Below are 24,485 nucleotides of genomic sequence, written 5' to 3'. Positions count from 1 at the left end.
AATTACTTCCTGACCCTTACATCTATACTCGATGTTAACAAATTTCTCTTCTTCAGAAACACTTTCCATGCCATTGCCGGTCTACATTTTATATCCTCTCCATATTTAGTTATTTTACTCCCAAAATAGCAAAACTCATCTACTAATGTAAGTGTTCATTTCCTAATCTAATTCCCTCAGCATCAACCAACTTAATTCGACTACATTCCATTATCCTTGTTTTGCTTTTGGTGATGTTCATCTTATATCCTCCTTTCAAGACTCTGTCCATTCCATTCAACTGCTCTTCCAGGTCCTTTGCTGTATCTGTTATAATTACAATGTCATTGGCGAATCTCAAAGTTTGTATTTCTTCTTCATGTATTTTAATTCCTACTCATAATTTTTCTTTTGTTTCCTTTATTGCTTGCTCAATATACAGATTGAATAACATCGGGGAGAGGCTACAACCCTGTCTCACTCCCTTCCCAACCACTGCTTCCTTTCCATGCCCATCGACTCAGCACTGGGCGGCATAAGATAATAAAAAAAGATTATGATGGTCTGTCCACAGGGCTCGATATGTGGACCAATATGTTGGGAACTCACAATTGAGCCATTGTTGGAACAGTTGGATGGGACTGATGAAGCAAATGGAATTGTGGCTGATGCTGATGATATCTTGGTGGTGGTGTCTGGAGATCCCAAATGCAAGCTTGAAGAAAATCAAATCATCTGCTCTGAAAGATGCAGGAGTGGTGCAGGAGCAACAAATTACCAGTAGCTAAAAATAAATCTTTATATGTGCTGCTTAAGGACAAACCCATCCTAAATAGGAATTCAACTTTTAGATCAGATAACAGCCCATTTTTGAGAAGCACTGTATGCAGTTATTTAGGAGTTTTCCCAACAACAGAAGAAACTTCTCAGCTCATGCAGATATGGTCTGCCTGAAGACTTCCAAAATCATGCACAAAATTGCCATCACTGGCACTGCAACATATTCTTGGAGGCTTTTAACCTTTGAGGCTCATAAAACTGTACCACAATGAAATACTTATTGTCATTGTGGACTTTGTAACAAGTACTGGGGCCCACCTGCTCCACCTGATAGTACAGTCACACTAAGACATAGGTATCCGTGAGGTGTTCTCCGAAGGATGAAGGGAGTATACAATACTAACCAGAAGAGGTTCTGCTCATTATTCTGGGAATATGTCCCACTGACATCACAGTACGATATCTTGAACAGCATATTGGTTGCGGCGGGATAACATGAAGTACGAGAAATTATGGATTCCAGAGTAACTAATAAGTTAGATCTTCAAGACTAGACACTTCATGAATGGTAGTGGGATTGGAAAATTGGAAATACAGGATGCCACTATAGAGTCTCCTTCTGAACATCAGATAGAGAGACTACAAATGAATCATATTGTCCCCAACAGAGGTATGGATCACTTTATGACAGGACACAACCCTTACCTACAATATGAACATAACATAGGAAAGAGGCCATCAACGTTGTGTGACTGTAGTGATTTAGGATTTCCTGAGAATGTGGTGTTATACTTGCCCACTGCCAAGTGGAAGCTACGGTATTTGACCCCCCACCCCTACTGGTGAAATTACATACCTAATTAGGAATGCTGACACTTCCAATTACTTAACATAGGCATGAACAACATATCTAGGAGTGAACTAAACAAGTTCACAACATCTATTAGAAACATAAATACATGTATGAGAGACATCAACAGAAGGGAGAGGATGAATGAGAAGGAATATGTAAATTATGAGGCGGTTTGAAAGGATGGCAGTAGTGCTGATGGTGAGGAAGAGACTCACTGCATAGCAGTGAAGTGTTGGGTGGCAACTGTAATTTAGTTTTAATGTAAATAAATTAGTAATAATAACTGTGATCACTCTATATTTCTACCAGTTCAGTAAACAACAGGATAATTAGTTAAAGAAGTGTAGGCAGTTTCCTACTCCAGGCAGGCAACACTCGATGTACTGAGATAGCTAGAGAAATTTACATAAGATATAATATAAAACATTTATCTCTCTTACTTTTGTTTCATTACTTACCTTCATTTTACTTCCTTCCTAACTACTTATGGTTTCTTTATATATACTTAGCAAGTTTTATTGTATAATTTAGTATCTTAATTAGAGTTTTAAAAAGTGTATCCTATTATGTAGAGAATTGTCAATGTACTGATGTACTATACGACTTGCCTGAGACACAAAGGAGGCCAAGCTTGAAGGCTACCATAAAGAAACAGGTAAGTAAATAAATAAATAAATAAAATAAATGACAGGCTGAAAAATATGTTGGCAATATATGCAGCGTATTATTATCTTGTTCATGAACTTACTGTTAGATTTGCATGTCATTATATCCACCGAAGCCTTCATTTTAGTAACACTAAGCCTGATCCTACATACCAATAGAATATAAATAGTGGTCACCTGTACAGAAAGTTCTACTGATTAATTTGCTCACTAACATGTCTTTATGGCTCAAAAGTACCTCGAGGTAAATGTGGACTGTTACGAATAATTCACACATTTGGTTAGCTTTTCTAATTGTGTGATAATGAATTCAAGATTTTTAAATGAATAGATAACATGAATATCTCATTTTATGGACTTCCACTGATTTCTTACTGTATATTCCAATTTTCAGGTGAAGATGAACAGTGCTTATCAAATAGTCTTGCTCAGTTCTCTGCGGATTCAGAAGAATTCAGTGCTAATATCAGACATTATCCAACCAAAGATGATGAGAAACCTTACTTAGCTTTTGTGGGAAATGGTGTTTTTGGCTTGACTGTAGATCCAGCAAGTCCCGTCTATATCAAGAGCGGACGTACATTATCTTTACCTGCATACTGGTTTCCTATAGTGTCAGTTACATCACAAGCAGAAGCAGCATATGAAGCTACTGTTGTTCACTATACCACAGGCATTGTTCACAGAATTCAGTGTTTGCCCCGAGGAACTAGTGTGTCTCATCAGTATTATGCACATAGGACATTGCCGAACGTCTTCATTCAAGAAATAACAATAAACAATCCAACGAATGACATACAGTCATTCAGTCTACGCCAGGGGACATACCTTAATTGGCCTACTGCAGTGTCACATGTTGAACCGTAAGTCAATTCAGTAATAATCAGTTTATAGAATTTTAATTTTTAGGGATTGTGTTTTGATATGTGCTACAGCTTAGAAGTGTCTGTAGTACAAACACCAGTGCATCCTTATTCTTGCTGAGTACCAATTTCTGCAACATCTTCAGTGTTTTCCTGGTCCTTTCAGCCAAATGGAATTTTTGAGTGTTTATCTGCAGTTACTTCTAATATATGTTCTGTCTTTATTTATGTTGTTCAGTTGAAATATTCATATGGACATTAGAGGAAAGAGTTACATAACTTTGAAATCAATGACATATGGTAATTAAAATAATACTAACACTATTACTGTCATATGGTACATGGCCTGGTGCAAGTCTTTTACTTGGATGCCACTTTGATGACTTGTGTGTCCCTGAGCCAGTGGCACCCTGTGCTCCTAGACAGTCACCCATCTAAGTACTAAATGGTCCACATGTTGCTTAACTTCAGTGATCAGGCGGGCCAGTGTATCCAACATGGCAAGGCCATTGGAAACACCGTAAATAAAGGCAACTGATTGAAATATTTCAGTTGTATATTGTAATCTATGGCATTTTTTTAAGTAAATAACATTTATCGTATTTTTATTGTATCTCAGCTGAACATTATTACTGTCCCCTTTCATTAGTGCAGCTATCATCTAAAAAACTGGTAATAACTTAAATCACTCTGACACAGCTCATACTAGTAAACTGTGTAGTATAAATTCTCAAAACATGTATAATTTAGTGAAAGAAATATGGTGGCTATCATATAATTGCTTTTAATTTGAAACCTGTTGTCATTAGTAGATTAACTTATCTGCTCTTTGTCAAATACTTTCTGTAATACACAGCAGTTTTGACTTTTGTGGGTTGTGACTGTCTGTCAGATTACTAAACCGAAAGTCTGGACTTCAAGCTGGTATCTCTTTATATTTACTATTGGACTTGTGACTTTCAGTTCTTGCAATACTCTGTCCACATGAAATTTGGTAAATGGAAATGCTGTTTGAATTTCATAGTAAATTGTAAGTCAGTCCATAATGGCTGGGTGAGGAGGTTCACTAGGTAAGGGTGTATCATCTCCAGTGAGATCCCACGTGGTAAGATACTATGGCATTCAGACTGACCTTTCAATTGAAGGTAACTGCAATCAGTTTCTGTAGCCGTTTTGTAATATCATTCTGTTTATTAACCTCAGATTGGAAGAACCTACTTTGACTAATCCTTCTTAGTACCTGTTTATGAAGGTCATTTTTAAAGTTTGTATCTTTATGTAGAAAACAGAAAACAAAAAGTGAGGTGCCGACATCAGTGATGGACAAAGCCACTCATAGGTTTATGACTTCTGCTTGCTCACTGATGGCTGGATCAATGAAGACATTTCCATTACCTTCTGGCAATGATGAAATCAGCTGTAGCACCCTGGGCAGTGTCAGTGGTACCAGACTCAGTCATCGTTGCCAACCCATGTGGTGAGATTTACAGCCCTGATGCAGGTTGTCAGTTGGTGTCATATGGCATTGACAGTGACAGCAAAGTTATAGTGGTGTGCATAAGAAGACAGGTGGTGAGGCAGTGTGCAGTTACAAGGAGCAGTGTACCACGTGATGATCCAGCGAATAGTGTCATTCTGCCATGACTGTCCATAGCACACACATTAGAGTGCTTGCAGAACATTTAGCATTGATTTTCATGTTATTTTATGTATGATGAGGTTCCTTAGCCACTATAGTGTTCATTATGAATGAAATGAAGCAAATCCAGCAAGTATTATATTAATTAGTGATGAAAATAGTTTCCAGAGCATATAAATTCTGCTAGGCAGAGTCAGAAACAGAAACAGTGGCTGGGTGTAGTGCTCATGCCTGTGTTACCAGTTGTGAGGGTATACAATGACTGGAGTTTGAGGTATTGGACGGAGGCAGAGGGCACCGTAGCACTGCCGCTAGGTAGTCTCTGTCTCTCTCTCTCTGTGCAGGTTTTTATTGCCCTGCTGTCTTCTTATGTGCACATCACTGTAACTTGGGGTGACACACTGTTTACATTTTTGGATGGTGAGAGCATGTCTGCTTTTCATGTTGCTTTAGACTGCTTGGTGCTGTGATGCCACCATAGATGTAGATTCTCACCTCCTCAGGAAGGAAACCATAGTGCCTGAAGCCCACTTAGGATTGTGCCTGAATATAAACTATGTGATCAAAAGTATCCGGACACCTGACTGAAAATGACTTACAAGTTCGTGGCACCCTCCATCAGTAATGCTGGACTTCAGTATGGTGTTGGCCCGCCCTTAGCCTTAATGACAGCTTCCACTCTCAGAGGCATACGTTCAATCAGGTGCTGGAAGGTTTCTTGAGGAATGGCAGCCCATTCTTCATTGAGTGCTGCACTGAGGAGAGGTATCGATATCGGTCAGTGAGGCCTGGCATGACGTCGGCGTTCCAAAACACCCCAAAGGTGTTCTATAGGATTCAGGTCAGGAATCTGTGCAGGCTAGTTCATTACAGGTATGTCATTGTCATATAACCACTCCGCCACAGGCGTGCATTATGAACAGGTGCTCAATCATGTTGAAAGATGCAATCGCCATCTCTGAAATGCTTTTCAACAGTGGGAAGCAAGAAGGTGCTTAAAACATCAATGTAGGCCTGTGCTGTGATAGTGCCATGTAAAACAACAAGAGATGCAAGCCCCCTACATGAAAAACACAACCACAACATAGCACCACTGCCTCCGAATTTTACTGTTGACACTACACACACTGGCAGATGACATTCACCGGGCATTTTCCATACCAACACCCTGCCATCGGATCGCCACATTGTGTACAATGATTCATCACTCCACACAACGTTTTTCCACTGTTCAATCGTCCATTTACACTCCTTACACCGAGCAAGGCATCGTTTGGCATTTACCGGCGTGATGTGTGGAGTATGAGCAGCCACTTGACCATGAAATCCAAGTTTTCTCACCTCTCGCCTTACTCTCATAATACTTGTAGTGGCTCCTGATGCAGTTTGGAATTCCTGTGTGATGGTTTGGATAGATGTGTGATGGTTTGGATAGATGTCTGCCTATTACACATTATGGCCCTCTGGCAGTCAACAGATGAGGTCAGCCTGTACGCTTTTGTACTGTACGTGTCCCTTCACGTTTCCACTTTGCTATCACATCAGAAACAGTGGACCTAGGGATGTTTAGGAGTGTGGAAATCTTGTGTGCAGACTTATGACACAAGTGACACCCAATCACCTGACCACTTCGTAGTCCGTGAGTTCCACGGAGCACCCCATTCAGCTCTCTCACAATGTCTAATGGCTATTGAGATTGCTGCTATGGAGTTCCTGGCAGTAGTGGCAGCACAATGCACCAAATATGAAAAACATATGTTTTTGGGGGTGTCCGAATACTTTTGATCGCATAGTGTATATTCCCGGATGTACTTTCCTTGATGGTAAATTGCCAGATGAAACTCAGTGACTGCCTGTTATGTTTGCTGCAACAAATATAGTAGCATCTGAGGTTGCATTCTATGCAGCACATCCATAGGACTGAGACTATTTACATGTGAGATCCTCTATGTGTCTAATGAGTGTTTGTGCTGCCTCTGTAGTACTGTTGGCTAGGACTTCAGGTAACTAATGTTTGAATGTTGTTACCAGTTGTTCCACCTTGACATTCAGTTGTGGGTTTAATGTTGAAATGACAGGTGAGTGATACCATTCCTATTGCACAACTCCTGGAATGGTCAGGAGCATTGATAGTTGGCAGTCCTCATATCACCAATGTTTTGCCTAAATGGACTATGTCTTCATTTGTTGTGCTGTGCTTGCCTACTATGTATTGTTAGTTTAGGAGTGCATGGAAAACTATCAGCCACAAGGTTTGTGCAGAAATAACCTAGCACAGTCTGTCATGTATCCTCTCCAAGGTTTATTTGTTCTGAACTGATGGCAGAGAATTCCAAGTATAATCAGGACATATTTGAACTGTTGCACGAAAAGTCAGGATTTACCTTAACAAGTAAAATCAAGACATAATAGAATTTCAGTCTCTTGGGTATAGTAGTACCTTACTGTGACAAAAACAAACATATGCTGTAGGTTCCATAAATTCTAAATACAAAATGATCTTAAAGTATACTATTGTTGAGTTAGTTTTCAATGTACATTTCCAGCACCAGTTGTAAAGGTTCTGGCAAAACTTTGACATGAACGTTGTTTAGAATTGCTATCATATTCTAGTGAGTCAATTCAACATTTTCAAAATGCACCCCATTAAGACATATTTGAATTTGGGAAAGGGCATGAAGGCTCCTGGGGTAAAATTAGATGAATATGGGGAAGGACACCACGGCTGTTATCCGTGAGGCCCAGGAACACTACTGTCGGCTAGAAAACAGCAGCAAAGAGTAAACATGCATCATCATGTACTGGAAGCAGGTTATTACCAACTGCTAAAAAACTGTTAGTAAGGAAAAATTCATTCTACATAGCTCAATTTGTTTGGATAGTAGCACAAGTTGTTTCTCGTGCAAAAATTCAATCTCAGAACTTACAGAACTGACAGTATAGAACTGACCAGGTGTTAATAACACCATTGAACAGACAATCTAAATATATTTATTTGTTTATTTAACCTGATACACAATTTGAATTGAAATAGAAGCAAGGGTTGATCTGTGCTGTCATAATTATTGTACAATAAGACTGGAGTGCCATATTGACAAACATCGGTGGCTGATTCCTCTGTTGAATGATTTGCAAAACAATGTGTAAAGTGTAACAGTATTTTAAAATTTGTTTACAGACTGGTCATTAGTATTTAGGACCCCCTCTGTCACACAGCTGAGTGTGATACTACCACAGCTTTTGGAATCAACTTTGCATGAGTGTTCATTTTCACCATAAAAGTTGTAGTTCCTTGACTGCTTTTCACGCAGAATTTGGGTCTTCAGTGTGCATTTCTTTGATATGGTTTCAATATATATTTGGTGTATGCTTGGAAATGATCAGTTGATTTATGCGGTCTGTGTACATCAACTTGTTTTGTTCTATGATTGTGGTGCCCTCTAACAGCTGTTGTTGGCAACATTTGATGAGTAAACCACATTAGGCTGTAAGTTCTTGAAAAAGATATGTGAAATAGCCATGAGAACTTAGTTTTTCTCAACAGAATTAGTATGAGGACTAACTTATGATGATGATGATGATGATGATGACAGAGGGAGTCATTAAAAGCTTGAGATTGCGAACAAATTTTATGTTCCAAGAAATCTGTGAAATAACCATGTTAGCCTTAGTAGTGGAGCCCATATTTTATGTAGTATCAGATCAAGAAATATGTTCATAAATATGGAACCAAAATTGGTGGAATATGTAAATAAATAAGTAATGAAGCAATTATATATAAAATAAAAAATTTAATTTTTGCTAGAAAATGTAAGTTCACAGGCAAGCTAGTCAAAATTAGTTAACTTATGCTACAAAGTACTGAAGTACAAGTGTCTTTGTATTGAATCATTTAAGTCACACTGGAACAGGATGCACAATTAATTATAATTTACTTTTCCAAATGTTATGTTGCCATCCACAGTCTTCTGTCTGACAATATGTTTCTATAAAAAGAGAAAGATTGCTTAACATTGCAAGAAGTCAGTGGTGCATATTTATACAGAGAGGTTGTGCTAGGTAATAAATTCTCATGGGATTTTACAGTGGCACCATTAAATAAGCAAGACAAAATAACATAATTTGGGTATCCATGCTTCTCATTTTGTACAGATTGAAGTTCACCTGCATCTACACCACCCGCTTCACCTGGTACAACACTGACCTTCTGAACTGCATCTTCCATTATTCTCACAGCCTCTTGGAGAGCATACTTGAAGTCTCCAGTTTCTTGACACTGTCAGGAAGTCAGCTGAAGTGACTTGCAATGTATGAAACTGAACTGAGCAGTTCAGAATTGTTGACTGCTGTCGAGGATCCACTCACACAGATACTGCAGGATAAGAAGAAAAGTTCTCCATCACTGACTTCACACCTTCAAAGTGTTTACTTTAGAAAATCACAGATTCAAGTCATGTTACCCACCTTGTTAACACTGGCTCCAGAGGCAGAGGTACATCAGGTAGCTACTCTTTGTAGTGTTGCACCTGATAAGGACATTTGAAGAAAACATTCTTCATTGCTGGTATCATTGTATTTACTTCTGGGAACTAATATCTAACTCTCTCTGCCACTTGTTGCAATGCATGAGCCATACATGTTACATGCACTAAGTTTAGATAAAATACGTTAAGCGATTTCCCCACTTTTACCATGTATGGTGCTGCATCTGTGTACATCCATAGGACTCTCTCTTCTTTTACACCATTTGACCATAGTATCTTAAATCCCTCACTAATGAATCTAGCAACTGTTGAACTACTTGTTGCCTTGAAAAGCTTACAATAAATTGAATAGGTTTTACATGCAGTATAAGAGACCAACTTGCCCACGATTAGCGGTGATATGGCATACAGCATCCGTCATCTCATCAGCAGGAATCTGTGTAGGTGATTTTCCAATGTCAGCACTGATTTTTTTCTACTATGTCAATATAGCAAGAATCCAGGTAATTCCTCCTGAGACTGGATTCATTGAAGTGTTGTGATTGCAGTATTTATGCAAGAAATGTTTAAATTCACATACCTGAAATTTGTTCTAGGGTATGTTCCTGGCAACCAATACAAAACAAAGTTATTTGAAAAAAGTTGTGTCCAGAATATGTTCCTGACAACCAATATAAAACTATGCTTTATTTTTATACTATATTTTTATAATATATATAAAGCACAGTTATTTGAAAAATTCACTAGTAGATGATGTAGGTTGTCCCTGCATCTGGGTAAGTAGAACCTGCTTCTTTGAAGAAACCTGCTGTTTATTCCCAATATGTAGAAGCTTTGCACATGTTGTTCAATTAAGATTTCACTGCACATCCTATACATTTAGCACAAGTTTGGCATAGGACTGTTTTACCATCAGTGGTTAAAGCACTGTCAATAGAAATCCATGTTTTCAACTTTGATGACAATGAAGACACATGGTTAACATGGATGCAACTGTGTTACACATTGTGAAGCATTTGAGAACAAGAAAGGAAAGCATTTAAAATGAGTCGTCACTGTGTGCATCAAATTTGTGTAATTTAGCTTCGAGTGCAACAAGGTTGAGAACAGAATGAGAAAACTTAAACTTTTTTTTTCCTTCCTTGATTTATAATGTTAATGTATGGGATTTACAAAAATGTGTGATAATTGCACAGTAGTATTAAAATATGTAAAACTATATAGTATAGTGTGAAATATGTATTATATCTCAAAATATGTAAAAAATATGAAATTTAAAACATTGAAATAAGGATCCTTTCAGTGTAATTTGTTGAGATTTTAGTTTTTCTTGTAACTACTTATAAAGGAACAGAATATGTAATTACATAAAATCCAGTCTCTACTTATTACCAGCTGTCAGTGATAAGAAGAGCAAATTCTGAAGAATATTGTGGAGATATAAGTAAATTCATTGAAAATCATGCTTAAAAGTGAACTATAAAACTATTAACTCAGCACAGAAGAAATGAAACTGCTCACATTGCTGAGGAATTATTTGAGTTGAGTTTCAGTTATGTTGTACACATTACACGTTTCATTGAAGTGGACCAAGATAGTGACCGTGACAGTGGATAACCTTTCAGTTGTGTGCCAGGTTCATTAAAATCAATCCAAGCTTGCAGTGGATGGAGTGTTTGCTGCAAACATGTTCTTGCACTTTGTTCCAAGGCAAAAATGGTCGATGTCCTGCACAGTCTCGTGGAGAATGACATGTAGAAATATTTTGAATCGTGAAAGGAATTAATGTAGGTATTTTTGGACTCAGGGGGTCCTACTTTAAGTGTAGTAACCACTAATAAAATTCGTTTGGGAAGTAAACAAATTTATATTGTCAGTCTCAGTTATGTAATTATTTTGCATCATATTTATTACACAAAATATGTCATCACAGCTGAAGAATACGTTTGTGGTAAACTGCTCAACCATGCCATAAACTTGATTGATTTTGTTGAAACTTTTTGCAAAGTTCAAAATTTCATTTTTATGCAACCAGGGAATATATACACTGCCATTGGGTGGGTAAAAATGGATAAGTGTGTATTCTCATCTGTACTTTTGCATTTAAATAAATGGTATACCTTTTAACGTCTGATATGCCTTTACTCAACATTTTATTGTAACAAATTATACCAGTACCTTGCCATTTTTGAGTATCTTCGATGCACAAGTGCCATGAAACAGTATACTTTCATAGCATTCAGATTACAGTGCATAAACCAATGTTATGACATTTAAGCTCCAGTAAATTTAATCATACATGGCATGCTCAGCCCTGCCTGTGGTGTTTCAAATGCTCTTGCAGCTTGTTAGTTCATCTTCCTCTTCCTGTTTGGAAAATTTGCTATTTATGAGCCTACTGTTCACACTCAAATATGCTGTACAGCATATAAAGTCCATATTATGACATCACATACCACCATGTTTCATGCCCACATTGTTTTTCTCAACCCTTGTGAACGTGGCTTTAAGGGTATGGCAATTTTGTTAATTACTGTGAACTGCTGAGACTGCATATAGTAGCACTTGAAGATAAGAATCGCCTAAAGTTTATTAAAAAAAATCACTCTTGCAGGATACCTGAGCTCTTCAGAGTTCTGTATGAAGTGTGTGTGTGTGTGTGTGTGTGTGTGTGTGTGTGTGTGTGTGTGTGTGTGTGTGTGTGTGTGTGTGTGTCTTATTATTGCTTTGCTTCTGAATTTAAGGTAAAATTGCCATACATGTGTAACATGACAACCACCTTCCTCATGGCTATTGGTTTTGCACACTGAATAAGGAAGGAAGATTGAGGTTTAGTTTCCCATCAACAGTGAGGCCATTACAGATGGCACACAAATTCAGATTAGGAAAGGATTGGGAAGAAAATACACCATGTCATTTTCAAACAAACCATCTTGATTTTAGTGAGTATAATGCTGTAACACTACATTACTTTGCTCAGTACAACTGACTAGCTGGAATTGAATGAAATACTCCTTAAGCTTGTAATCTATCAGACTTGGTTTTAATGGCATCGTTTAGGGCAAATGGAATGTGTCAACCTGGGAAAAATATAGACGGTGCCTCATTTGGTGTGTTCATTAAAGTGCCTAGTTCCACATTAGATGGCAGTCACCTATAAAGAAGTGTCATCTAATGTTAAGTGGACAGAGCTGTAAGCAGAAAACCTAAATGTCATGAAGGTCTTTAATCTGAATATCTGTTCCATTGTTGAGTACAAGGAAGTGTAATGACCATCTAAAATTTTGATGTGATGCTTCAAGCATTGATTGCCCTTTAGATTATAGTACATTGATATATGTAACATACTGGACAATTTTTGCTGTCAACAACATTGGAAATCCTAGGCAGTAGCATATATAAGCAGAGTAAGCAACAATGTCAGTTTGAATCTCAATTTCGTGTTTTGTAAATGCAAAATGTTGTATTCATCTGGTAGTCGATTCCTCCACACACCAGGCAGGCCACGCAGGCAACTGCCTCAGGAGAATCTGCATGAGTGGCTGTCATCAGCATTGAAATATTATTCCGTGTACAGCCTGGGCTGTTTACCGTGGAGTTACACATTGCCTCCATAGTATCTGAGGGCTCCAACCTTGCCAGCAGGCAGCATTCCTTTTGTAGCAGAGAGCACTGTCAGCAAGCCACTGTTTTGCTACACCAGGTCACATGCCCTCGCAGTACCACGCAGATTCCATCTGCATCTGACTATTTAAGCCACTGCCAAACTGTGTTAAGTCAGTTATGCCCTACACCTCAAATCAGCAGTACCAGCAGTTTTGTCCCAGCGCACCACACCAGCAGATCCGAACCAGTTCATCATGTCAGCTGTCATATGCCAGTGGCTACAGCCCAGTAACATCATAGGTCTTCACACCACCACTTACTATGACTCTGGGGTTCGTCGTGTAGCCACATCATGGACAGCGTCATTTCTTTTATTTGTAGTTTGTGGATATTCATCCAAGGACATTATAATTGAGTTTTGTTTTGTTAATAAACAGTTATTCTTTCAAAGTGCCTTTGATCACTCCTCAGTACAAGGATACATCACTAAGCATGTCAAGCATGATATAACGTCCTCGCATGCACTCATTTGAGACTGTCTTGGCTACAACAGCAAAATAAGATTTTACAGCCTTGAATTTTGCATGTGGAGCATTGTGCCCTGTAAAGTTAGGTATGATGGCCTTCTTTTCTGAGTCAACATTGTATTAAGTTCAAGTGCCTTAAAAAAACAGACAGGCTGATAAAACACGACAGCCAGTGAACTGTGGTGGAACCAACATAAGACTTTAATGCTGGGCAGGGTACAAGTGTGTCTGAACACAAAGTGCACTGAACACTCCTGATGATGGACTTCCAAAGCCGATGACCCATGCATGTGTCATTGTTAACACCATGAGATCGGCAACTACGAGTGAACTGGGCATGTGTCCATAGGCACTGGATGTTGGTGCAGTGGCAGAGCATTGCAAGATCTGATGAATCCTGGTACCTTCTTCATCATGCCAGCGGGGGAGTGCAGATCCTTCGTCTTCCAAGATAACATCTCCTTGATACCAGTACCACAGGATGGAGACAAGCTGGCAGCAGCTCCATTATGCTCTGGGGAACATTCATGTAGGCATCCAAGGATCCATCATGGCTAAGGAGTATTGTACACTGGTTGCAGACCATGTACGCCCCTTCAGGACGATCATGTTTTCCAATGTCAGTGGCATTTTTCAACAATATAATGCACCATGTCACAAGGCCTGGAGTATAATGGAGTGGTTCAAAGCGAATTCTGATTTATGTGCTGGTCCACCAACTCACCAGGTCTGAACCCAATTGGACACATCTGGGATGTGATTGAATGTGGTGTCTGAGCTCATCGCGCCCTCCCTGAAATTTATGGGAATTATGTGACTTTTGTGTGTAGATGTGGTGCCAACTCTCTCCAGTGACTTACCAAGGCCTCATTGCTTCCTTGCCATGATGAGTCGTCGCTGTTATCCATGCCAAAGGTGGACATATGGCCATTAGGGATGTGGTCCTAATGTTCTGGCTGATCGGTGTATAAAAAAAAATACAGAAATCCAGTTGCTGCTTGGCCTCCTTGTAAGCAGCTCTTTCTGGACTGGTTCGACTGTCCCTGTGTGCATACATTTAGGGATGAGCTGTGGCTGGTCATGATAATTAGTGATTGCAAGTTCTGCTCTTTGTCTACAATGCTAATGGTCATTTCTTTTGTGAACCTGAGTAGCTTTCTGCAATTGGCAAAAGCTTCTAGTTTACCTGAGCATCTCAATTGACAACTGAAAGTCATCTCATTAATGGAAATGAGCGTTTGGCGTCATTGGCCGGGAGGCCCCTTGCGGGGCAGGTCCGGCTGCCGTGGTGCAGGTCTTATTACATTCGACACCACATTGGGCGACCTGCGTGCCGGATGGGGATGAAATGATGATGAAGACAACACAACACCCAGTCCCTGAGTGGAGAAAATCTCCGGTCCAGTCAGGAATCGAACCCGGGCCAGTAGGATGGCAGTTCGTCGTGCTGACCACTCAGTTATCAGGGCAAATATCTAATTGATGAAGGCAGGACAACAATGTTTTCATCGATAAATAATCACCCACAGCAATCTTTGTTTCAGTTCTTGTTGGAATTGCATTATCAGTTTGGAACTCTTTATTGATTATGATGCCTGCAAGAAGTCCCACCCGAGATTACTATCATGACTACATTCTATTAAAATGACAAATTTTTAGGGCTGTGTTCTGTTATTGATAGTTATTCTTTAAATACATGTTCCTGTTGGGTGGCTGTATTTCACATTTGCAACCTTCAGCACAATCATTTTTGTATCATGGATGATCCTCTTCTTTAGCTGGTGATGATAAGCATTTAACATTAAAAGGAAAGAAGAAAGGAATCCCCCTAAGTTGACTAGTACCTGGACTGACGGATGACATCATTGAAATTTCCTGTCGTTTTGTTAGCTGTCATCTGTCAATGATTTTCATCTGTGATACTCCTCACCTCCTTGCTTAGCTTTCCTAAATTCAACAGCTTGGCGAGCAGCTGGCACCACTTTGGCACTGGTGAATGGCTGTGGAATGTTGGGGAGGGACCTTGTCCAGGGTACGATAGTGACGTTGGCACACATGTCAACCATGAATGTTCTGCAGTTGAGTAGGGTGAATAGGATTTTTTTGATGGATAATGCCTTGTGGCCCAATAGTTGTGAAACACTTGTATTATTTCTCTGTAGTAGTGCACAATATGTCCAGGGCGTCCACAGTGAAAAGAGACTGGCATGTTGTCCTATGTCCTTCAAAAAGTTTGCTCTTCTGTGGTGGAGGAGTTGGTTGTACCAATGGAGGCATGTGGCATGTGGCATGTGCAGGGATGCTAACTGCATTTCACTGCAACTCACCATTGGTGTGAAATTACGAATGTTCTAGAACTTTCTGAACAGACCTTGCATTCCTGGAATGAAGTGCTAGAAAGATCTTGCCTTGTAACATCTTCTCCAGTTCTAGCTTAGTACGACAAGAATGTGAAGACAGAACTTTACACTGGCATGGTTTTGGGATAGGGGCAGTTTTAGCGCATATTCAGGAAGGTGCTGAAAAGGTGGTAGATTACACTCCAAGTCCGAGAGGAAGTACTCTATAACTGAGAAACAGTGCCTTGCAGTTGTATGGGCCCTCAACAAGTTCTGGCTCATTTATTTGGCAAACAATTCAGTGTTGTGGTGGACCATTATTCTCTGTGCTGGCTAACTAGCTTGAAGGACCCATTTTGTTGACTAGCAAGATGGGCACTGAGGCTTCAGAAATACAATGTCACAATGATATACAAAAATGGATGCCAACACAAGGACACTGACTGCCTTTCAAGGAATCCTATGGTGGTACACAGCAACATGGATAAAATCTAAGCCATGGTTGCATTAAATGACATTGCTGCTGAACAGATGGAAGATCCAACATTGCTGAAAACCATAGAAGCCTTGAAGAATGAAGAACCAACCAAAGGAGTATTCCAGTTAATAAATGGAACATTGTGAAAAGGAATTATGAATGGGGGCGGAAATGATTGCTCATCATCTCAGCTCATCTGTGGCCAGCAGTCCTAAAGTATTTCCTCAGCACTCCAACATTTGGTCACCTGGGATTCATGAAGACTCTAGACCAAGTCAGATTCAAGAATCACTGCTCAGGTCTCTACCAATCCATTAGACACTGTGTGAACCGCTGTAATGAATTCCAGTGAGGGAAAATATCTCTGGGGCTTCTGGTACAAATCCTGCCTGCAGCAGTGTCATTCTACTACATTGGACTCGACCTCTTGGGAAGGTTCTGGAATTTATGGACAATAGTCTGCGCTGACTACCTCACCAGCTGCGATGTCACAAAAAGCTGTGCCAACTTCCAAAGCTCCAGAAACTGCAAAGTTCCTGGTATACAACATCTTTTGAAGTGATGAGTACCATGTGTGATGGTCTCTAAAGGGAAAAGTTTTTCTGTCAAGTTTTTCTGTAATATCACAGATAATTTCACATTGTGATATCACGGATAGGATGACAACTGCCTACCACCCACAAATGAAAGAGCTCACAGAACACTTTAATAAGACATTTGCAGGTATGCTCTCGATGTACATTGATGTTGAACAGAGAGATTGGGTTACAAACTCCCCTTTGTGACATTTGCATACAACACAGTGACGCAAGATACTACAGTCCTGACCCCATTCTTTCTGCTCCATAGTCGTGTGGCTGAAATGACAGTGGATACACTTGTTCATGTTTCCATCAAGATCCAAGGTGGTGTTGTAGACTCCAGTGAGAACTTACGAAACAACTGGTCACTGTTTCAGCAGGAAATGGCCCGATACTGTGACCTGTGGTGGATGCATTGTAGCATAGCACTTAACACCATTGGCCGGCATGATGTGGGTCGTCAGTTCAATCCTGACTGTTGGCAATTATTTGTTGTTTAGTATTTATTTTTTCTGGAAAATTTGTGAAACACCTTATGTTTGTTTATTCTGTAATATTCAATGTGTGTTTAAATAGCATCATTCTAGAATATTGGATGTTTGTATAAATAGCAGCAGGTCCACCCACAAGTTTGATTCTTTCTGCCTGTGCATTGGTATTTGTAGTGAACATTCTTTCAGTTCTTGGGTGTGGCTGTGACATGACAGTATTACAAGTGCAGTTGGAATCACTTTAAACAAAAGTGATTCACTGCAAGTGAAATTAGTGAGATGCAGCTTTCTATATGGATGTTGCTACAGGAAATATTTCCGTTTCTAAAGTCTTGTGGTTGTTCCCTCCAGCTTCACTTCCAGAAAAATGGGTTCTGATGATTCTGTAGCAATTCTCATTTCTGTTGTAGTGAAATGTGGTATCTTTGTTATGATTTCAAATTGGTCTCAGAATGTGAACATTTTGGCTGTTTCTGTAAAATCCTTCTTACTCTCTGAATATTATTGATTAACAGTAACTGTTGACTGTTGTTAGTTACATAGCTTTTTCAAGGTGAACACTTTTCTATGCCCTGAAGTATTGCAGCTTGAAGGAGGGAAAGTATTTTTAGACTTGTCATCATACACAAGTGCTTTAATTTCTGTCTTCAGTTTGGAACTGTCTTGTGCAAATGATTTCTCAACACTTCTTATCTGAAATATTACATACACCATATTTAATTTACTTCATTTCATAACTGTAAGTTAAATCTTTATCCTTCTCTTAATATTGTAATTATGTATTTAAATACTTGGTACCTGGGAATTTCTTTGGTCTTTGTTATTTAACTAAAGCATAGGGCCGCAAACAGTGAAAGAAATAATGTATTTTTTTCTTTTACTATACAACAGTCATTCATTTTATAAATACAGCAAGTGATTGTCATCAGGTATAAAGAAATAAAAAGTATCATTTTTCAACTGCAGCCGCTTCAAAATGACAATATATAGTATTTTTCAAGATATACTACCTGTGATGTCATTTGGAGAAGTTTACATTACATGTGCATCTAGTGCCCAGTAAAAAAAATTCTGAAATGAGTGAAAACAAATTTTGTATTAAATGGAATGTTCCTCATTTCATTGGTGCTGTCAGTAGGAAACACATTCAGTTTGTAGTGTCTCCCAAACTGGTTCTAATATATTTTTATACCAAATTTTTGTATTGTTTTTGTGTCTTTGGAAGATGCTGATTTCTAACTTATTTAAGTGGGTACATAAAAATGTAGTTCGCCTCACTGTCGGAGACAGAGTGTTTCCCTTTGGATCTCATTTGTTTAGACCATATCTGTATGATCAAACTCATGGCAAGAACCACAAAAAGGTATCTGACTTCCTTCTGAGTGGAGCTTGAAACGTTTCTGAAAATGAATTTAGTATTTTGGTGTGGTAGTAATAAATTTTTGGATGTGTCAACTCTTTGCTGCTTGTAAATTTTATGAGAATTGGAGGTAATGTATTATTTGAAACATTTAAAGTGAGAGAACATTTCATGAATATGGTAATTTGCCAGCTGTCTCAGCAAATTAGCATCTTGCCAGCAGTAATATATATAAAGAAAAATATCTTAAGTCATGCAATTACTGGTATGATTTTTTTGTGTAGGTAACAGAATGTCATTCTTCACACTATCTAAAAACATTAGAAAACTTTAAAAGCTTATGTAGTTGCTTCATTATTGTTCGTATATCTCCACGGATATTGTCTCTCTATTGATTGATGATTCCAGTGCTCTGGAAGCTTATTAAGATGATCACACAATTTTTTATAATTTTGCACAAGAGTGATAAGTCTTCCACCGTTCATTGCGCTTGTTACTTAATGCCCGCACCACTAGTAAATGTTGACATTTAATTTTTGTCCTGTTGTTTGGCCGCGACTTTACCCTTACTAGATACATGTACCAAATGCATTTCCTCCTTGATAATACTGTCCAAATTTTCTCTGCTGTTTGGCTCTCATAACTCAGCCAAGTGAATGCCTTCCACCTGTAATCTCAGCAGAGAATATGATATTGCAGTTTGTGCAGCTCTTGCAGGACACTCCAGTGAATGTGCACATCTCTCCAGAAGAGAAGTGGAGACATTGGCTAGTACTCATTACACTTTCTCAAATCTGTTACAATGATTGCTGTGCAGCAGTATGTATATTTCAGTAATTACCACCCCATCTGTTTATCGTATTTGTAATAGAAAACCTGTTCTGGCATTGAATGTGTTGTTACTTGTCTCGCCATATCCGTGTATACCTCTGTACTGTTGTGACATGGGTTTGTTAAAATATTTCACAGCCAACATTGACTTCTTTAATGATCTTCAATTTAATGACATCCTAACCCATACAAAGTAGGTTTACACTGCCTACATTGTCTATACACCCAATATGTGTTAGTGAACTGTGCAGTTCTCACTCCTGCGAGTATCTCTTCCCCAAATTTGCTTTCTGTACCGTCATAAATTTATCTAATACAGGCTTGTTGCCAGCAAGAAGGAGAAGCTAATCATGAAAAAACTCATGCCATACATATCAATTAGTATAAACACAAGCCACCATTTTTTAAAGCCTGAGTCTGACTCCAGAAAAGCATTCACTGATGATGAATGAATGTAAGTAGATAAAAAGGAAAGAAGATTAAGGTTTAACGTTCTATTTATGAGAAGATCATGAAATATGTAGCGCATGTAGCACAAGCTCACTTAGACAGAATGTGGAGGGTCTTGGCTGTGTCTTTTTCAAGAGCAGCATTCCAGGATTTACCTTAAGCGATTTAAGGGAACTACATATAACTGAATCCTAAATGGCCAGATGTATATTTGAACACTGCTCCTCCTGACTTCTAGTTCAGTGCTTTGACCACCAAGTCACCCCACAAACTCACTGACAGACAATATCTCCTCACAGAACATATTATGCATCAGCTCAGTTACTAATAAATTCATCTCTCACATCATTCATTGTGTTTTTGCAACACCAATTCTTCAGAAGCTCCCATACAGGAATTCATTTATTAGTAAATACTTGGCTCATAAAATCCTCTGGATTGTAACTTCTACCATATGCACAATATGTATACATATTCCTGTTTAAACCCTCCTTTCTTCTTATCAGTTATATGGATCCTGTTGTGCCTGCCTAAATCATCCACCACATTTATCATTATAAGATGTCAGTTGTGATTCTGTGTACCTCTCTTTTGATTTAGAGTTGTGAGTGGTTTTTTTCCCTTATGCTTATGATCCTGTACCATCTACATGCTTGTCTATCTTTTTTTATTTATCAGTGAAATGTCTTGGCTCCAGTGCCAGTAAACCCTTAATTCTTTAAAGAATCAAACTCCCATGTATAAAACAGCTTCAAACATCTGATTACTTTACAAATGAGTTAATGTGTTAAATATTCGACATTAAGCATATAAGCAAGAAAAAGTTTAGAAAAGGTTTGAAATTATGCTTACAGTTTGTTAGTAGTTGCTAAGTGCTCTCATTATGAAACACTAGATGAATGTAGTCTGGGAAATTTGCACTCCATGTTAAGCAAAAAGCAAGTGTTTTTTTTCACTCATCTCAATGTTTACTATGTCATATCGCCTGAACTATTTGTTGTGCAGTGATATAATATTGCAGATACATTCTGTGGTATATGTGGATACTGTCTGCAAACTGTTGCGAATAGAGTCAATGGTAAAGAAATAATAAATTAAAATGTCACATCTAGTGCTGAAGTGCCTGAAAGGAGGTCCTTTGAACCACCTTCAGACTATTTCCCTACTGTTCCACACCCTAACAGTGCATGGGAAAAATGAACACTTAAATCTTATTTTGTTGCAATGATCTTTTATCCCTATCTAGGTTGGTGACAGTGAAGTATTTTCACATTGAGAAGAGGGAGGTACTGACTGAAATTTTGTGAAGAGATCTTGCTACAATGAAATACGCCTTTGTTTTAATGATTAACACCCCAGCTCATGTGGTATATCTGTGACACTCTCTTTCCTATTTTTCTGCCCTTCTTTGGACTTTTTCGAAGTCCTCCATCAATCCTATCTTGTAAGGATCTGGCAGAGGATGAACAAGTGTAGTGTAGGCAGTCTCTTTAGTACACCTTTTGCATCTTCTAAGCATTCTGCCAATAAAACATTGTCTTTAGTTTACCTTACCCACAACACTATGTGGTCATTCCAATTTAAGTTGTTCATAATAGTAATTCCTAGGTATTTAGTTGACAGCATTTATATTTGTGTGATGTATTGTGTAAGCGAAATTTAACGGATTTCTATTCATACTCATGTAGATGACCTCACACTTTCACTTATTCAGAGAGAGTTGCCACTTTCCCCACCATAGAGGTATTGTGTCTAGGTATTTTGTAATTGGTATTGAATTTCTGATGACTTTACTGGATGGTAAATGACAGTGAAAATGTAGTAAGCAATGAACTTTTCTCCTTTCGTCAGGTCCTGGGATGGTTGCTTAGTAATTATAGATATAGAGATTAATTCAGTTTTTAATATTAGACATGTCCATCATTGATTTATTTAACAAGAGCTACATCTTTTGTCTATAACATTTTCATATCATTGTGTCGTAATAAGATAGATTGTTATCTTTCAGCTAATGTAAATCCCATTTCTATCAATCAATAAAAAATGTAATCTTGCAAAATCATTTTATGCAGTGAGTTATGTCACTTGGCAATTTTTGTTAACTAGTTGAACTGTGAAAGTAACTGTTTGTTCTCTCTTTCAGATTTTCAAATGGAAAAGAAAACTTCAGATTTCAAGTTGTAACTGGAATGGTCGAATTATCTTCCAAAACTGCTAATGTAATGGGTGTTTCAATTGTATCAAAGTCAATCCCACAGACTGTTGAGGTATTATCATACTATTGTTTTTCCTCCTCCTTGTAGTTTAACTTTTTTGATGAAACACAAAGGCTATCTTTTTTATTTTTTCAAGGAATGATCTGCTGTGAAATGGAAACTACAGTGAAGATCAAAAATTTTTTATTTGCAAGATTTAACTATACCTTCCAGCTACTTTTCTACATAGTCACCACTCCAACTTAGACATTTGTCATTGTGTTGTACCAACTTATCAATATCCTCATTATAGAAAGTAGCTGCCTGTGGTTTTTACCATTTCTCTACACTAGTCTGCAGCTCATAGTCTGTGCCAAAATGATAGCCAGTGGTGCATGTGGGCAGCAAGATGAATATCAGAGGTTGACAAGTCCGGGCTCTTGGTGAGTGATTGGATACTTCCCACTAAATACACTGCACAAGCATCTTTATTGCAACTGCAGTGTTTGGCCAAACAGTGTAATGAAGAAGGACAATGCCTGATGCCTGCATTCCTCTTAGCTTGCTCAGAATTGCCCCTCGCAGACGATTTTCTTGAATCGCTTGATCCACTTGCTGAACAATATCATTGGTTGATACTCACTTGCTTCCCTGCTGCTTGCATCATGAACATGTGTACATCCTGCTGTGAAGTTCCTGCACCATTGCCACACATTGTTGTCACGCATGACAGTTAGGTTATGTGGACTGCAAGTAATCAGGCAAAATCCTCCAGGATGAAGAAAGCAAATGACAGCACACACTTCACACTTGGTGGGTGGGAGTATTGTTCTAGGCACCTTTAGGTGCTCACTATGCATTCAGAACTGAAAAGTGTGACATATGCTAAAGCTTCATCAGAGTTTCACTGCACATTTAATTTTATGACTGATCAGACCTTGAAAAAAATATTCCTTGTATAGTAATAATTTTATAGACAATTGCTTATTAAATTTGTCAAAAGAATGTTTGGTATTTACAGTCATGATCAGTGTATGAGAAAAAGGTGAATATGCTATTTCACATGTCATGGAATTTTTGTTGCTGACATAATGATCATTATTCTTTCTGCATAAAGTCTCAGTTCATTATTAGCTGGACTATGTGACAGAATTTGCCTCAAGAAGAGTTTTCCATGTTAAGGGAAATGGATATTTAATGTAGGTCCAGTTCTTACAACCTAGCAGAATAAGATGTTTATGTAGAAAATGTACAGTGTGAAAGAAAATACTGATTGATTTGAACATTCAGCTGATAGATTACTTGTAACTGTGAACTGTGGCAGAATTTAGTCAAGTTGGTCATTACCTTAATGTATTATTTTGGCAGCTTTCCTGGTTTCCTCCTTCAAGTGTTGAGCATAGATTTCATTGCTTGCTGTTCAGGCTACAAACAGCAAGCAAGGAAATCACCCCAAGACAATTAGGGAAGCTGTAGAAATAATGTGTAAATGAAATGACCAATTGGCTGCAAACCAAAACTAGTAATTTATCATGTGATTTATTCGTTTCTGTATTGGTGTGCTGAATCTTGTCCTCCTTTATTTTCTTTCTAGTCCAGTATACTTTCTCTAATGCCCAATTAGTGTTGCAAATTCACTGCATGTGGCCATGGAGGTATTGTAGCAGATAAGATGCGTTAAAAAGATGACATCACTGACATGTTCAGATCCCTTTGGTGTTCAGTGTTGAATTGCAGAACATGATAGTTTATGATATTTGTGAGACTCATCCATGCCTTCAGAGACGGGGGAATGGGAAGGGAGGGGGACAGGGGTGGCGGCACCAATGTTCTCATGTGACAACTAAAGTAAATATTAGACTTGTTGGTGAAACTCTTACATTTTGTTCCTTTCCCCTTATGTCCTTCACAGTTGAAACAGATTAAAAGATCCTATTCCAGAATCTGTATGCCAGTTTTAATTTACATTTTCACCAGCTACTCAAGATGTACCAACATCACATTTAATCAAATTTACAGCATATTCCTATTTTGTATTTACTTTGGTTTAAACTCTTACTATATGGTGAAATTACAGTTTATAGTTTCCATAACATTCTTGGCTCTCACAAACTGTTTCAAACAAGATGACTTGGCTTGACATGCTGAGTGAGATGGCACTGTGGTTAAGGCACTGGTCTTACATTTGGGAGGAGTCAATAGACCAGTCATCCAAATGTAGCTTTTCTGTGGTTTCCTTAAACTGAATGAAGTGAGTGATTGGATTGTTCTTTTGGGAAGGGCATAGCCAGCTTCATCCCCTGTTGTGGACCAATCTTCTCTTCTGCCTTGAATTACTTTGTCGTTGAAGACTTTGAGTTTCAC

The 24,485-nt window shown here is 38.4% G+C and overlaps 1 protein-coding gene across 2 annotated transcripts in view; it reads left to right on the top strand.

The window, feature by feature from the left end:
• LOC126470027 (uncharacterized protein KIAA2013 homolog) overlaps positions 1-24,485 on the top strand; it is a 159,306-nt gene that overhangs the window by 69,358 nt on the left and 65,463 nt on the right. For both annotated transcript variants that reach the window (XM_050097513.1, XM_050097514.1), the window contains exons 4-5: positions 2,672-3,140; positions 22,070-22,193. In XM_050097513.1, coding sequence (XP_049953470.1) covers positions 2,672-3,140; positions 22,070-22,193 — 593 coding nt within the window. The remainder of the gene's footprint in view (positions 1-2,671; positions 3,141-22,069; positions 22,194-24,485) is intronic.

Source organism: Schistocerca serialis, chromosome 3 (assembly GCF_023864345.2).
Source record: "Schistocerca serialis cubense isolate TAMUIC-IGC-003099 chromosome 3, iqSchSeri2.2, whole genome shotgun sequence".
Taxonomy (NCBI): domain Eukaryota; kingdom Metazoa; phylum Arthropoda; class Insecta; order Orthoptera; family Acrididae; genus Schistocerca; species Schistocerca serialis.
The sequence above is the reverse complement of the archived record's forward strand: the minus strand, read 5'-3'. Positions and strand labels throughout refer to the sequence as shown.